Genomic DNA, 14,370 nt, shown 5'->3' with positions numbered 1-14,370 from the left:
ATTGTAAAGTCAACATCTCCTGAGGAAACTCCGATTTCGGAGCGAAACGTGCGTACAATGCCGAAGATCTGTTTGGTGTGGAGTATAAGGATTGAAGAAATTATAAATTACACCATACAGATTCTCCTGCTTTCGCGGAGTATAGCAAATTAAGCTTAATTTTCATAATATATTATGGATTTCCGCAAAGTTACGCCTGCTTCTATCCAATAGGTACCTACTTATTTATCGCCAAAACCCGGTATCCTATGATAACACTCCCCCGGTTGTGACAAATCCTGTTTAATCATAGACGTGACGTGACATATATATCATCTCAGTGGGTCAGTTGACCGAACGAAGGAAATCCCGATAGTAACAATTACATATATCTTAATTGTTCATTCGTATTTTGTTGAAAATGTTCTCTCAATGCTTATTATTCTTGATTTTTTTCGGATCGCTTTATATCAGTGGTAAGTATATTTCTTTCTTGTGTTTGTATTTCTGTCATGAAACTTTCGGTAAGGCCCCGGAGTTAGAAAAGCTTATAAGCCTCGATATACGCCTTAATAAGGCCTTATAAGTAACTTTCCATTTTAAGACCAAAGCGCTCACCGGTTTCCTGTCCCGAATATCTGGTGTGGTCTGGTGGAGGGCTTCGGCCGTGGCTAGTTACCATCCTACTGCCATACCGGTACGATGGCACAGAAACCGAGTAGAGTATTAATATTGGCAGTTGCGTATTTAAATGTGATGGTATACGAACATACAAAATGTTGAAATACCATCAACACGTACTCATACGTAGCGTTTTGCTTCTTCCGTTCTGATCCGCACCGCAAAGGCCTGGAATGCCCTCCCATCTTCCGTCTTCCCCGATACCTATAATCTGGGTACCTTCAAATCAAGAGTGAATAGGCATCTTCTAGGCAAGCGCGCCCCATCTTAGGCAGCATCATCAGGTTCAGGTGTAATCACACCTGATGGTAAGTGATGAAGCTGCCGTCAAGCACTTGTCTATACATGTAAACAAAAAGTCAATAAGTGACCAAAGTTCATAAGAGAAAATATTTTTTTCATTTTAAAAGAGAATGTAAATAATATTTTTTTTGTTGCCGTCGAAGATTTGTTTGGTGTGTAGTATATCCCTACTAATATTATAAATGTGAATGTGTTTGTTTGTTACGCTTCCACGCGAAAACTACTGAACCGATCTTAATGAAAATTTTTATACGTATTCTTGGAGGTATTTCTAATAAGAAATAATATAGTACACTTTTCATTGAAAAATTACGTAAGAAAACTGTTTGTGAAAAAAATTCTAAGTCATATAGAATATATGACTATAGGTGTAGACTATGTAGCAGTACGCTGCCTCCCAAAATTACGCGGGCGAAGCCGCAGGGCACATCAAGTATAGTATATAAAGATTGAAGAAATTATAAATTACACCAAACAGATTCTAATGCTTTTCGCGGAGTACAGCAAATTAGGCTTAATTTTCATAACATTTTCGGAAATTTTACTTTATTTTCAGATTCTCTGAGTTATGGATATGATAACGACTATGACTATGATACCTACTCTTACAGATTACACGATTTAGGTAAGAAATTTAATATAAAACCAATTAAGGTAACTAAAGTGGTGGAAGCACTGATAGCCTAGTGGTTAGAGCTTCCGCCTCCCTTTTGGGGGGGGCGTGTTCGACTACGGGCTACTCAACAGTGGCGTGCATACAGGGTATGCACTAAGCGGGCAGATGATATAAAATTTAAAAAAAAACTACAGTAGGTGTTACACCAAACTTTAGGATAGGCATTGTAAGAGTACCCATTGTAGTAGTAGAGTATAAGTATAAGTACCATTAAATATTTATAACTCGTACTGGAGATTTTCTTCATTTTGTACCATCTGCATACCCTGTAAATAGCGTCTATGAACGCCACTGGTGGCGCCACTGGTGACGTGGATAGGGTAGGCAACAAAGCGGACGGAAAAAAATCTCCAGTACCAGTTATAAAAAGCCTAATCTTAAGTTTTGTGTGTGTACAGCGACACTGCTTTCTGAGTCCACGGCTTCGATTCCCACAACTGTGAAATGTTTTTGTGAAGAACATTAATGTTTTTCAGAGTCCTATGCTCTAAAGCTATGGGCTTCTGAAGAATTTTTAAATAACGAAATATATTATGAACCCCTGCTTTACGCTTTGTAGAATGCGGTTTTTTTCGTTTACATAAACAACAATATTCGTTCTCTTTGAAAAAGAATATCCAGATGAAGGTAAAAGCGCTACTAGCCCTTCAACATCAACTTCCACAACGACAACAACGACGACGACGACAACAACAACAACCCCTTCGCCGACAACAACGACAACTTCGACAACTACAACAACACAACAGCCGCCAACAACACCACTACCACAAGGAGTTAACGGTATTTAGTGTTACAGTAATTTTATAAAGTGGGTCCAACCTTTTGATAACTATAAATTCATATTTGCCAGATATTTTATTAAATTGATTAGGATTTTACAAATACTCTAATAAATATTAATTAGTCAATAGATATTTTTCAAGAAACAGTTAAAATTATATTTGATTAATAACAAATGTTTATGATATTTTGTTGGTGGGTATTATGATATAAATGGGGTGCAATATCGTTGCACCTCAGTCCTACATGGACTCGAACGATGCAAAGATACCTCCCGGTGTCTTAGTCGTTTATCAGAAAGAAGTGGTTCGATACAAAAGTCTAACGTGGTGACCTTGTTCGATTTGACTGTCAGCTGAAATGACGATTGTTCTTAGTGACTATTGTTTTCAGACTGTGGCCATCTTTAACGATTGTCTACTAAGCTTTTGGCAAAAGTGGTGCTTGTGCTATTAATCATACGGTGTCAGCAATGTGTCTGTGTGACCTATTTACGAGAAAGTCTATGTGACCATTTACGATAACGTCTCTGTGACTGCGTAATTGCGAGCCGTGCTATATTACCTGCACCATATTTGCCATGCGACTTACCTGCTAAAATATGTCTGTTTGTTATACGTAAAAAGAGCAAGTATTGAGTTTCTTGCCGGTTCTTCTCAGTACAATCAGCATTCCGAATCGGTGGTAAATTCACAGCTTTAGCTTCTCGATAAGAGGCATAGGTACGTTTGCTCAAAATAAAGACGAATATTATTATTTATTTATTTACTCTAACTCATATTTAAGTATTTATGGTATGTTAAAATATGTACAAGTATATTTATTTTTTATATTTATCAATAGTATTGTTGTATTTGTGTAGTCTGGATTATGTAGTTATTCGTATGTATGTTCTAAATAATGTACGCCACCTTTTCGGTTTTCTTTTTAGTTTTCCTAATTCCGTTCCAAAACTAATTACATAATCTTTATCATAAACCGATTGGACGTCCACAGCTTAAAATAGGTATTTTTAGGGATTTCCAAAGTCCACGGTCCTTTGCCGCTTGTTTTCAATTGTTCCCAGTGATATCTCCACCACCACCACCAGTATATAACCAGTTCACTCTTACCCTTAGAAGCGTTAAATAACCTTGTTCCTAAAATGTATGCTTTTTTCTATTTTTTCTACACCCATGCTTCTTTGCATAAAAGATTCTGATATGTTACATTCCATATAGTCCCAATAACCTTAATATGATATAATGTTGTTATCACTTTTGAGCAAAACGGCCGATTTTGGCAGCGAATTGACAGCCGATTGGCGCAGCGGGCGACCCAGCTTTCTGAGCCAAGGCCGTGGGTTCGATTTCCACAACTTGACAATGTTTGTGTAATGAACATGAATGTTTTTCAGTGTCTGTGTGTTTATCTATATATTATATACGTATTTATGTATATTATTCATAAAAATATTCATCAGTCATCTTAGTACCCATAACACAAGCTACGCTTACTTTGGGGCTAGATGGCCATGTGTGTATTGAAAAAAAAAGGTTTTACACAACAGACAGCCACATTCTTACTGCTCGATTGCATTTCAAAAAAAGAACATTGAGAACATTGTCATTCATGCGCGTTTCACTACCAGAACAAAAAAAAAGTACGTTATTCAAATACCCGCCATTTTTATTGTTTTGTTTGCAAAAACATTTCAATTTTTTAAGGCATTAGAGTTACCCAAATTCGTGTTTTAATACCCCTTATTATAAAAAAATTGCATAAATAAGTATTAGGTATCAAACTTAAATTTCATGGTTCTTTTTCAGGAGACGATAATAGAAGGATGTTTTCAATAATCTTAATATTTATATCGGTGGGTGTCTCTTTACTCTTTGTATACGCTGTCGCGGCTGCTTTAACTCGGAAACACGGTGGCGCTGACAGCTTCAATGCTCTGTGGGCGTACATTTGGAGAACTTGCACCCGTCGTGATACTGATCAAGATGAAAAAACTGCAGAAGAGGAATGTACAACTAAGAAGGCAGAAGACGTCGTCTTGAGTTTCAACGAAACTACAGAACAAAATGAACAAAAATAACTTCACTTTGATAACCCGCGAAATTTAAACTACGTTTTTTTTTTCTAAATCTATTTTACAAAGGTGCGGATTATATGTTATCCTCTCCTCAAAGTTTCAATCAAGATTTACCATTAACTGCGAAGTTAATGAAGCTATGTGTAAATTATTGTGACTATTATTTAGAAACAAAATAATTAAACTGAATAATAAAAAAAAACGGAGGAGGATTCTATGTTCGACTGTATATAATATATTTTTGCAGAAATTTAATGTTTGTTGATATTGAAAATTATATTTTATTTAAAAAAAAACTTTTCCTGCGAAAATGCTCGCCGGGTGTTTTTTTTGACAGCCATCATGCCTGATGCTCTCTAAGTTGAGGTGCGCTTGCCGTCTTGAAGGCATTGGTGTGTGTGTGTCATAGCTTCACTTGTGACGTCATATACAAACCCTTCCATCCGATAGATAAGGTGGGGGTAAGAATGTCATAAAACGCTACACTTTTGGTGAATTTTTCACTATTAATTGCATAATCACCATCTCCTAAGGATGCTCCGGAACAAAACGTGCGAAGAGGGTACATTACACGAAGGTCAAACTCCTGTTTGAATGTAAAAGTTTCCGTGTTACAGTAAGAGAATACAATCACTGCCTTGTTCTCAGATAAAGTAGGTAAGGGTTTGGCTTTCCTTTCGTGGAGACAGAGTTCGAGCCTCGGCAAGCACCGCTGACTTTTCGGAGCATTTATACATCACTTGCTTTAAACGGTGAAGGAAAACATCGTGAGGAAACCTGCATGCCTGAGAGTTCTCCATAATGTTCTCAAAGACGTGTGAAGCATACCAATCCGCACTTGGCCAGCGTGGTAGACTACGGCCCTTCGCATTCTTACGGCGTGCACTTCATACATACACAAAGCACTGCCTGCTCTAAAATTGATATATATCTCGTATAGGAGGAGAACAACAAAATTCATTTATTTCAAGTAGTAATATAAGCACTTGTGAAACGACAAGTCTGTGTGTAGTGACTCTACCACCGGTTCGGAAGGCAGATTCTACCGAGAAGAAGCCGGCAAGAAACTAAGCAGTTGCTCTTTTCCAATATCACCAATTTACATTTTAAAATTCATTTTTTGATCTTGTGAGAGATGAAAGCGGAGCCATTTCAAAATGACTCTGAGTATTTTTTTTTTACTAACATAACACAGTGCAACTGGCAACTGATAAACTACTAAAAAAATATAAAATTTTCTTTGATTAGCAAAGTTGATGCAAGGCAAATTTTTCCCCTCAGGTAACACAGATTTGCAATAGGCAACACTCAAACCGGAAACGCGGGTTAATACAAAAACGGTGACCTCGATTCCTAAACATTACCCCGTTTCCACAATGTCACCCGGCATGTGGGCGCAACGTTGATACAACCAAAGATATACACTTCCGAGCGTGACACGACCGTATTTGATTTCAGCTTGTGACGTCTCAATTTGCATTTTATTTGTATTTTTGGATTGTTTTTGAAGCCAATGCTATTTCTAGCCAGGAAAGCTGTATCGTCAGCAAACGTGGCCGTGGTGACACCTTTTACGATGGAGAGATCTGCTGTGTACAATATGTGTTACAATACAATAAAATATTATTTTTAAAAATTAACATTACCAAAATTAATTGTAACGTACTTTGTTGTGGTGTTGTATTTATTATTTTATCGAAAATTTTAATAAGAAAATATAAAAAAATGTCTTCAAATTGTCGCTAGAGGTAAAAGTTACAAAAAATAGGAAAGTGAGACAAATATTTTTTACAACATTTGATTACAAACAGACAGATACCAGGACATTTAGAATTAAAAAAAACAGCGTGCAAGATTAAATAGAATTGGGAAGTCAAAGTAGGCTATAGTTAATGGCTATCGTGAATTTTTTTTTTGTATACCAAGTCGAAATATTGTTAGTAATTCTATTTCTTGTCAAGAAATTCTCACAATATATACAAGTCTGGATCTGGTGGTGTGGTGACGGTCGATCTGAATAAAGTCGCACCCCCTCCTCTTTACGCGTGTGTCGTACGAGGTGACTAAGTTAATATAACGGAGAACGGGCAGCATCGTCCTCTGTGCTACTACTACCAGTTGGAGAGAACGTTCAGCCTTTGGTCTCGGTTATTGATTTATCAGCCGTTAGAACGGCGTGGTGGGTTAGGCCACCTATTCCTCCGTGGGACATTAAAAGGATACTGCTGAACTTGATATCTATTTGTGATATCTCAATGGTGCACAGCCTTCATTCCTTATCATACGGCACTATCGACCCGCCGTAGCAGTGCGCGCATGCGCGGAATATATGCGGACAGTATGACGTTTGCCTGGAACCTAGTCGGCAGTACCACGGTTGCCGCGAACGTGTAAATAGAACTATAAATACTTTGAAAAATCGAACACTCCAAAGGCATTCTGCTATGAACCCGAAACGAGTTTGAATTTCGAATTGAACGAGACAGAGGTAAGTTTAGAAACAAATACGATATTTAGTTCAGAAATAGGACGCGTTTGTTTTTTATTTTTATTTTACAACAAAGTTAAGCCTATTAGGCTTTATGTAATTTATTTTTGTCCTTATATAAGTTAGAAGACGTACTATGACATTGTGTATGCATTTGACATAGGTAGCTTCAATTAAATAAAAAAAAAAAGTTTCCCATTAAAAATGCTTTAAACTTCGATTACTATGAGAGTGTTTTTCAATATCATATTTTTCTTTGTACGAGTAGCGTAAATAAGCCTTCCAAAAATTATTCGGCCGAAACTATAGATAATAACAAACGATGGTATTACGTCATGGTAATACTTGAGTAGCTATCTATGTACCTACTTACTACTTAACATATATGTAAACTTATATAACGATACATATTTGGTTGGTGAAACCTACCTAGCGTGAATTTTTCAAGAGTTACAGTTAGCAAAAGAATCACAGAACGATGCATTTTTTTGCGCCTACTATAATTTTTATTACAATTGCCTTTTATTATTATGGTATTATGAAGCGGTTATAGCGCAGTGGTCCGGACCTTGGTTTTATTTACGGGCAGCCGAGTTCGAGTTTTAAAGACGTATATCGGGTAGGTTAAGGATGCTAAATTTGTTATAGTAGTCAGTTTATTAGTTTACAATATTAATATGATTTGCATACAATTTTCTGTATTATGAAAAACTACAGTTTATATTTATGCAGTTTCATCGTTTTCATCTGTTTATGTAACTTTATGTTAACATTGGGTAGGACTTCGACTTCAATTTTGGGGGGTCGAGTTCGGATCCAACCTCTAACTTTTCAAGTTACGTGCATTTCTTAAGTAATTAAAATATAACTTGCTTTAACGGTGAAGGGAAACATTGTGATGAAACCAGCATGCCTGAGATTTCTCCACAATGTTTTCAAAGGTGTGTGGAGTCCGTCACTGGATTAGTCCAGTGTGGTCGACTACGGCCTTATCCTCTCTCACTGTGGAGGAGACCCGTGCCTTGTAGTAGCCCGTTAATGTATTGATACAATGATGTAACCATTGCAGTTTGTCCTAATAAATAAATAAAAACAGAAATCTTATGATAATTCACCCTGTGTAAAGTGGACATAAACAGTTGACTTACAAGAAATGGTCATAAATTAGTGACATCTGCATATCGTCTGCGTAAGGTACAGAGGTCATTTGTGGGATTGAGTATACGCTTTTATAATATGATTCCTAAGGTGATTTTGGACCTGCCAATGCACAAGTTTTTTTTATTTGTTAAAACACATTTATTACAGCGAGGTTACTATACAATTGATGAATTTTTTATTGACAAGGTTGCTTGGAAGCATCCGGCTCCGCTTTCAGCTCTCACAAAATAGAAATGTAAATTGTGTAAAATGTAATTTGTTGATGTTGGATAAGGGCAACTGCTGAGTTTCTGTCCGGCTTCTTCTCGGTAGAATCTGCCTTCCGAACCGGTGGTAGAATCACTGCAAACAGACAGACTTGACGTTTCAAAAGTGCTTATATTAGGCCTACTTGAAATAAATGAATTTTGAATTTTGATTTTTTTTGAATTTTGTTACCCCATAATAAAAGTAATCTTTCCGCGGAATATATAGTTTTATTCACTTAGAAAAGTTTGGTGCGTGCTGGGATTCGAACTCGCCCCCCCGAAATTAAAGTCGAAGTCCAATCCAATGGGCTACCACCGCTTTACAATAGTTACATAAAAAGATGAAAACTGTAGAATATAAACTGTAGTTGTTCATAATAACGAAAAATGTATGTATATCATACCAATAATAAACAAATAAAGCTGCCAACCGTACTTCAAAAAATTTCAAAGTCAAAGTCAATAGTAGGGCCTACTTGAATAAAGGTGGCACTTTTGATGCGTACATTACACGAGTATTACACGGTAGTAAGATGATGGCGATAAATTTATTCGTAAACTTAAAACTAAAGCTAAGAGGGTTCTAAAAGCGTCCTGGTCTAAGAAGAAACCCACAACGAACTTTGCCGGGTGTTTTTTTTTTGTTATCATCATCTCACATTGTCATTTAAAATTATTAGAAGAGCAACCTGGTAAGAGCAATCATTCACACCCAAGCATTTTTATCGATTACGTAGTCCTTTATACTATAATAGGACTTAACATCCTTACCCGCTACATACATCTTGGAAAAAACGCTGTTTGTTAGACATCATTTGAATATCTATATGTAGCATAAAGGCACTTTTACTAAACCTAGGAATCGCCTTAATCGGATGACTAGGGATTTAGGCGATTCCTAGAGATAAAAATCGTTTAACGATCGCTTAATCATGATAAATGTTAATGTCTATCCTGTGACGCCGTCTAAAGCTACGACACAGATTCGGCGATCTCAAAGTTAAGAGGACTCGTGACAGATGAAAAAAATATAATTGGACTGACACTTGACATATGAAAAAAAAATAATTTCGTTGTCTTTAATAACCCTAAATTTATTATTAGAATCGAAATTTACTCTCACGCCCGTGTTCAAGATAAATATAGGATTATTATTCATCACCATGACTGGCATTTTCCAGTCGTGGGTTCGATTCCCACAACTGGAAAATGTTTGTGTGATGAACGTGAATGTTTTTCAGTGTTAGGGTGTTTATCTGTATATTATAAGGATCATCGACTCAGAAAGTAGGGTCGCTGCCCACTGCGCTAATCGGCCGTCCAATATGGCTTGAAAATAAAGAATTATTAAATCCATACGAAATCTTTAAATACCAGTACAAAATACCAACACCTTGTGGCAAGAATCATAGACAAGTTATATGAGTTACCTAGTGTAAATCGATTGGTAAATTACATACATATGCCTAGGAATCTTCTTTGACTAGAAATTATTTACTTAGGCATTGCCTAGTCCGTCGTTAGTGAAAACAGGCATAAGTGCAATACCTAAAACGTACCTACGGAAAAAGACCATATTTTTCCGCAATCAAATTTACAAGTCGGATACTCGCTTTATAAGTGAGCTGATACTTATATAAAAATGCATCTATGGGATAGAACCAGGCGTTCTTTGCGGAAATCCATGATATATTATGAAAATTAAACTTAATTTGCTAAAATGAAAATTGTTAAGTATACAATTTCATTTAAAACAATTAAACAATTATTCATTGTAAAGTCAACATCTCCTGAGGATGCTCCGGTTTCGGAGCGAAACGTGCGTAGAGGGTACATTTCCGAAGATCTGTTTGGTGTGGAGTACTTATAAGGGTTGAAGAAATTGTAAATTACACTACACAGATTCTCCTGCTTTGCGCGGAATTTAGAAAATTAAGCTTAATTTTCATAACATTTCATCTATAGCCATTACTCGCTGTGTCTTGTGGCTTTTATCTCTACGCATTATATGCTTTATATACCAGCGCAATCGGCCCTCTTATTTCAATGCTGTACCGTTTATTACTTTCATATTAATTGTTTTATGCCTCTTGCACTCGTTAATTAATTTATCCCGTTGTTCACTGATCATTTACAATTCGCTTTGCTGAGATATTAAACATTATTCCGGCTTGGCGGTTCAATGAATGAAACTCTAACACCGCAAAATTGAATGAATCTGGCTGCAAAACCCCAGTTCTATAATGGCGTGCGCAAATCTCTTAAACAATTTGATTGGACTGATCTAAGAATATGCATTTTATTTCTTTATTAATTTTTTTTTAAGCTTAATTTTCATAATATATCATGGATTTCCGCAACGTAACGCCTGCTTCTATCCAATATGATATATATGAAAGCAAAAGAGGTAGAGAACTCCCACTTACCACCTGGCCTAGAACCGTTTCCAATTAAATAAAAACTCTCTCTGAACTCCGTATCAAATGGCGGAGTACCAGGAGGGCCGACCCCAAACAGCGAAAGCGCCAGGAGGATGATGATGAATGATTGAATGAAGAGCTGAATGAATTTAAAAAATTAGGAAAACGGTTGTCCTAAAACCCATCTCTGCAACCTCCCGCTAATTCCATACTTATTTTGTTTTTCGAGCTCAAAAGTCTGATAGAAGTTTCACAAAGAATGTGGTTAAAAATACTTGTTTGATATAAAAACCGGCTAAATATGAGTTGGATTGTTATATGTTGGATGCATGAATATGAAACAACCTTTAAATAATTATTAAATCAGCAATCAACAATTGGAAACAGCGCGATAAATAATTACGCGACTTTAAAAGCGTGCAATTTCTGATTAGCCATTTTTTTCTCATACAAATTCATCTACAATTCGATTACCAACTAAATCCCTCGCGCGCGTTATTCGGTAATACTAGTCGTTCCATCTGACTATTTAATTTTTACTTTTTTTTTTTAATATATACCTAGTCTAGTGCTTGACTGCAATCACACCTGATGATGCAGCCTAAGATGTGGCGCGCTTGCCTAGACGATGCCTATACTATCGATTTGAAGGTACCCAGATTATAGGTATCGGGGAAGACGGAAGGTGGGAGGGCATTCCAGGCCTTTGCGGTGCGGATCAGAAAGGAAGAAGCAAAACGCTTCGTACGTATTGATGGTATTTCAGCAACATCGAAATACCAAGAACGGTATGATATGGTTTAACCATATCTTATTAGACATGGTTAAACCGATATATATATATATATATCCGAATACTCGACTTCGAAGTTGATGATGAAACTTAACTTGCCTTAAATACTTTACCTTTTCGAAGTTGGTTATTTTGGATAACCCATGAAAATAAAGCAATGTTATTGGTCAGTTGTATGTAAAACCCGAGCAACGCAGTCTCGTGGAAAGTCACCTTAAGTGTACACATAATCGCATTCGACTAATCTACTTATGACTGTAAGTGACCAACTTTTGAAAAGCCTATCACCGCTTTGTCGAACATACGATACTTAACCTCATTCGAAAAATCAAGGTTATACTTAGATACTTATTTTTTTAATTTTTAATTATATACTTATTTAATAACTAGCGGACCCAAGCGCCATCTGTCGGGCTGATTTGTGAATCTAAACCATCCAGGGCGCCACCCAAACGCATACCAAAAAAATCATTCAAATCGGTCCAGCCGTTTAGGAGGAGTTCAGTGACATACACACGCACACAAGAAATATATATATAAAGATATAATTGTACGCCCGGCTGTGGGTATACTGTTTTGAATACTTTTCTAGGCCTTGTCAACTGCCTTTCTATGTGTAAACAGTAAACAATAAAATTATATTCTATTCTATTCTAAGTCGCGGGCAACAGCTAAACTCTGACGAAACACCTGAGTACAGCCTGGGTATATTCTTTGGTTCTTTGGGAATTTTTATCCAGTGCAATGCCACCTTTACACTGCCAAAGAGTTTAAGCCAATTAGGAAAATGAAAACCCAGAAGCTCATCCTACATTTAAGCAGCTTATGTATTTAAGTTGGACTTATTTAGAACGTGGCAGAGGAGAACTAAAACATGTCGCTCAAATTGAGTGCTACTAAATGGAGTTGCAAGAACTGAAGCTATTTTTAATCTATGTAAATTCGAAATTCAAAATTTAAATTTGAAATTTCTTTATTCATGTAAGCCTATCACAGGCACTTATGAAGCGTTCATACACATATGTTAACATAATAGTAAAGGGATGGTGATAACTTCGTACGCCAACTTAAACCTTACGAGGGTTCTATACGCGCCCTGGTCTAAGAAGAGCCCACAACAAACTAAGCCGGGTAATTTTTTGTTAGTTATTCACAGTGAAAAAAAAGTGTTTACTTGTAACCTTTACACGCAATTGAAGTTAAACTTTTATTATTCATTGATATTTCATTTTATATTCCATTTAAAATTCATTAATATCACTTTCACATTTTATAAATATTTTCATTTGCTAAATAGAATAATTGAGAGTAGAAAATTGAATTAGATCAGCACATGTCAATATAAATCGTTAGAAAATTTATTAAAAATTTATTTATTACAAAAGTAATAAATAAACAAGGATATTTAGCGATTTTAAAAAACTTTGCAATTTAAATTTTTTTTTTACAACTTGAATTTCTATTCACTTTGCTATTCACAATTGATCCGTTTGAAAATATTGGAAACTAGCGGACCCGCGCGACTTCTTCCGCGAATGAGTAAACATAAAAAAGTAGTTGTTGCGGACTGTTTTATAGAACTTCAAAGAAACAATTCCGATATACTTTTACTACATATTTCCGTCGTTTGGCGTAACGTTTACCGTTCACGCATCACATGCATCGGAATCTCTCAAAAAGTTTTTGCAGTCTTGCAACATTTCTCATTAATGCTGGTAGCCATTGTTCGTAGCGTGATGTTATATAATAGCCTTAATTGATACTACCTATCCAAAAAAAAAAATCGAAGTCAAAACATCTGAGATTAGCGCGTTCAACCAAACAAACTCAATAGCTTGATAATATTTATGCCTATTTAATAACTATGCCTATCTAAAAAATGACAATCTAAAACTCCATTGCGCGGATTTTGAAACACAAATAGTCGCTTAAAAAAGTTTAACTTCAAAAACAACATCAAAATCATTTGCGTAGCTTTAAAGATCTAAGCATATATATGGGCACACAGATAGCCGGAAGCGACTTTGTTTTATACTATGTCGTGATATCACTTTACTTAATTCAATAATCCGTTCAAAAAATTCTCTTTCAATTGGGTGATTACCGTTAGTGACTAACGAGCCGTTATCGCCAGTATCTCGTCTGCCGGTAGGTATTCCGTACTCAATGGGTATACAACACGTTATGACTCCGATAAAGCCTAATTAGCTCGCGTGTCAAGGCTCAATAGGCAATAAGTTTGAAGGAGATTTCGTTAACGAGGTTTAGGTATGTATACCGTCTACAGGCAATGCCGTGCGCCGGGAATCGTGAAAGGTTTTTTTGAAGTTATACTTCTTTTGGCGCGTTAGGGAAAAATGGTGAGAGTAAATTTTTACTCTGCGAGCGCAGACAACAGTCACAAAAAACCGACACCCTGAAGTTAGCCATAAGGTTTGACAGTGGACACTTTCACTTAGGATTTGAACCTTATCTCAGGCTCAGGCTGCGATTGCCAGTCGCAGTTTAAAATCCGAACGTTTCGGAAATTATTTCGTGCATTTTAAAATTTATAAAATTGATAGCTCCTCAAAGTGTAGGTAAAAACACTAATAAGAATTATAAAATTACTACTGAGTAGGTGATGCATTGTGTTTTCCGTATCTACTTGCACATGCACATAATCTTTATCTTATTAGCTTTCGTGTAAGATAATGCAGCTAAAATATATCGATTTTCTCAAAAAGGATACAGCAATCAACATTTCCGGTTATAAAAAAGT

The 14,370-nt window shown here is 36.2% G+C and overlaps 2 protein-coding genes across 20 annotated transcripts in view; both read left to right on the top strand.

Moving 5' to 3' along the window:
• Positions 1-321: 321 nt before the first annotated feature.
• LOC120634509 (protein let-653-like) lies at positions 322-4,711 on the top strand. Its single transcript, XM_039905182.1, has 4 exons — positions 322-455; positions 1,520-1,588; positions 2,252-2,422; positions 4,231-4,711. The coding sequence occupies exons 1-4, from the start codon at positions 401-403 to the stop codon at positions 4,500-4,502; spliced, it is 567 nt and encodes a 188-aa protein (XP_039761116.1). The 5' UTR covers positions 322-400; the 3' UTR covers positions 4,503-4,711.
• A 2,145-nt stretch (positions 4,712-6,856) lies between these two features.
• Positions 6,857-14,370, top strand: part of LOC120634428 (calcium-dependent secretion activator) — a 98,003-nt gene continuing 90,489 nt past the window's right edge. For all 19 annotated transcript variants that reach the window (XM_039904984.1, XM_039904970.1, XM_039904966.1 and 16 more), the window contains exon 1: positions 6,857-6,987. The gene's annotated coding sequence lies outside the window, so the exon portion shown is untranslated. The remainder of the gene's footprint in view (positions 6,988-14,370) is intronic.

Source organism: Pararge aegeria, chromosome 24, assembly GCF_905163445.1.
Source record: "Pararge aegeria chromosome 24, ilParAegt1.1, whole genome shotgun sequence".
NCBI lineage: Eukaryota > Metazoa > Arthropoda > Insecta > Lepidoptera > Nymphalidae > Pararge > Pararge aegeria.
This window is presented reverse-complemented; position numbering and strand designations above follow the sequence as displayed.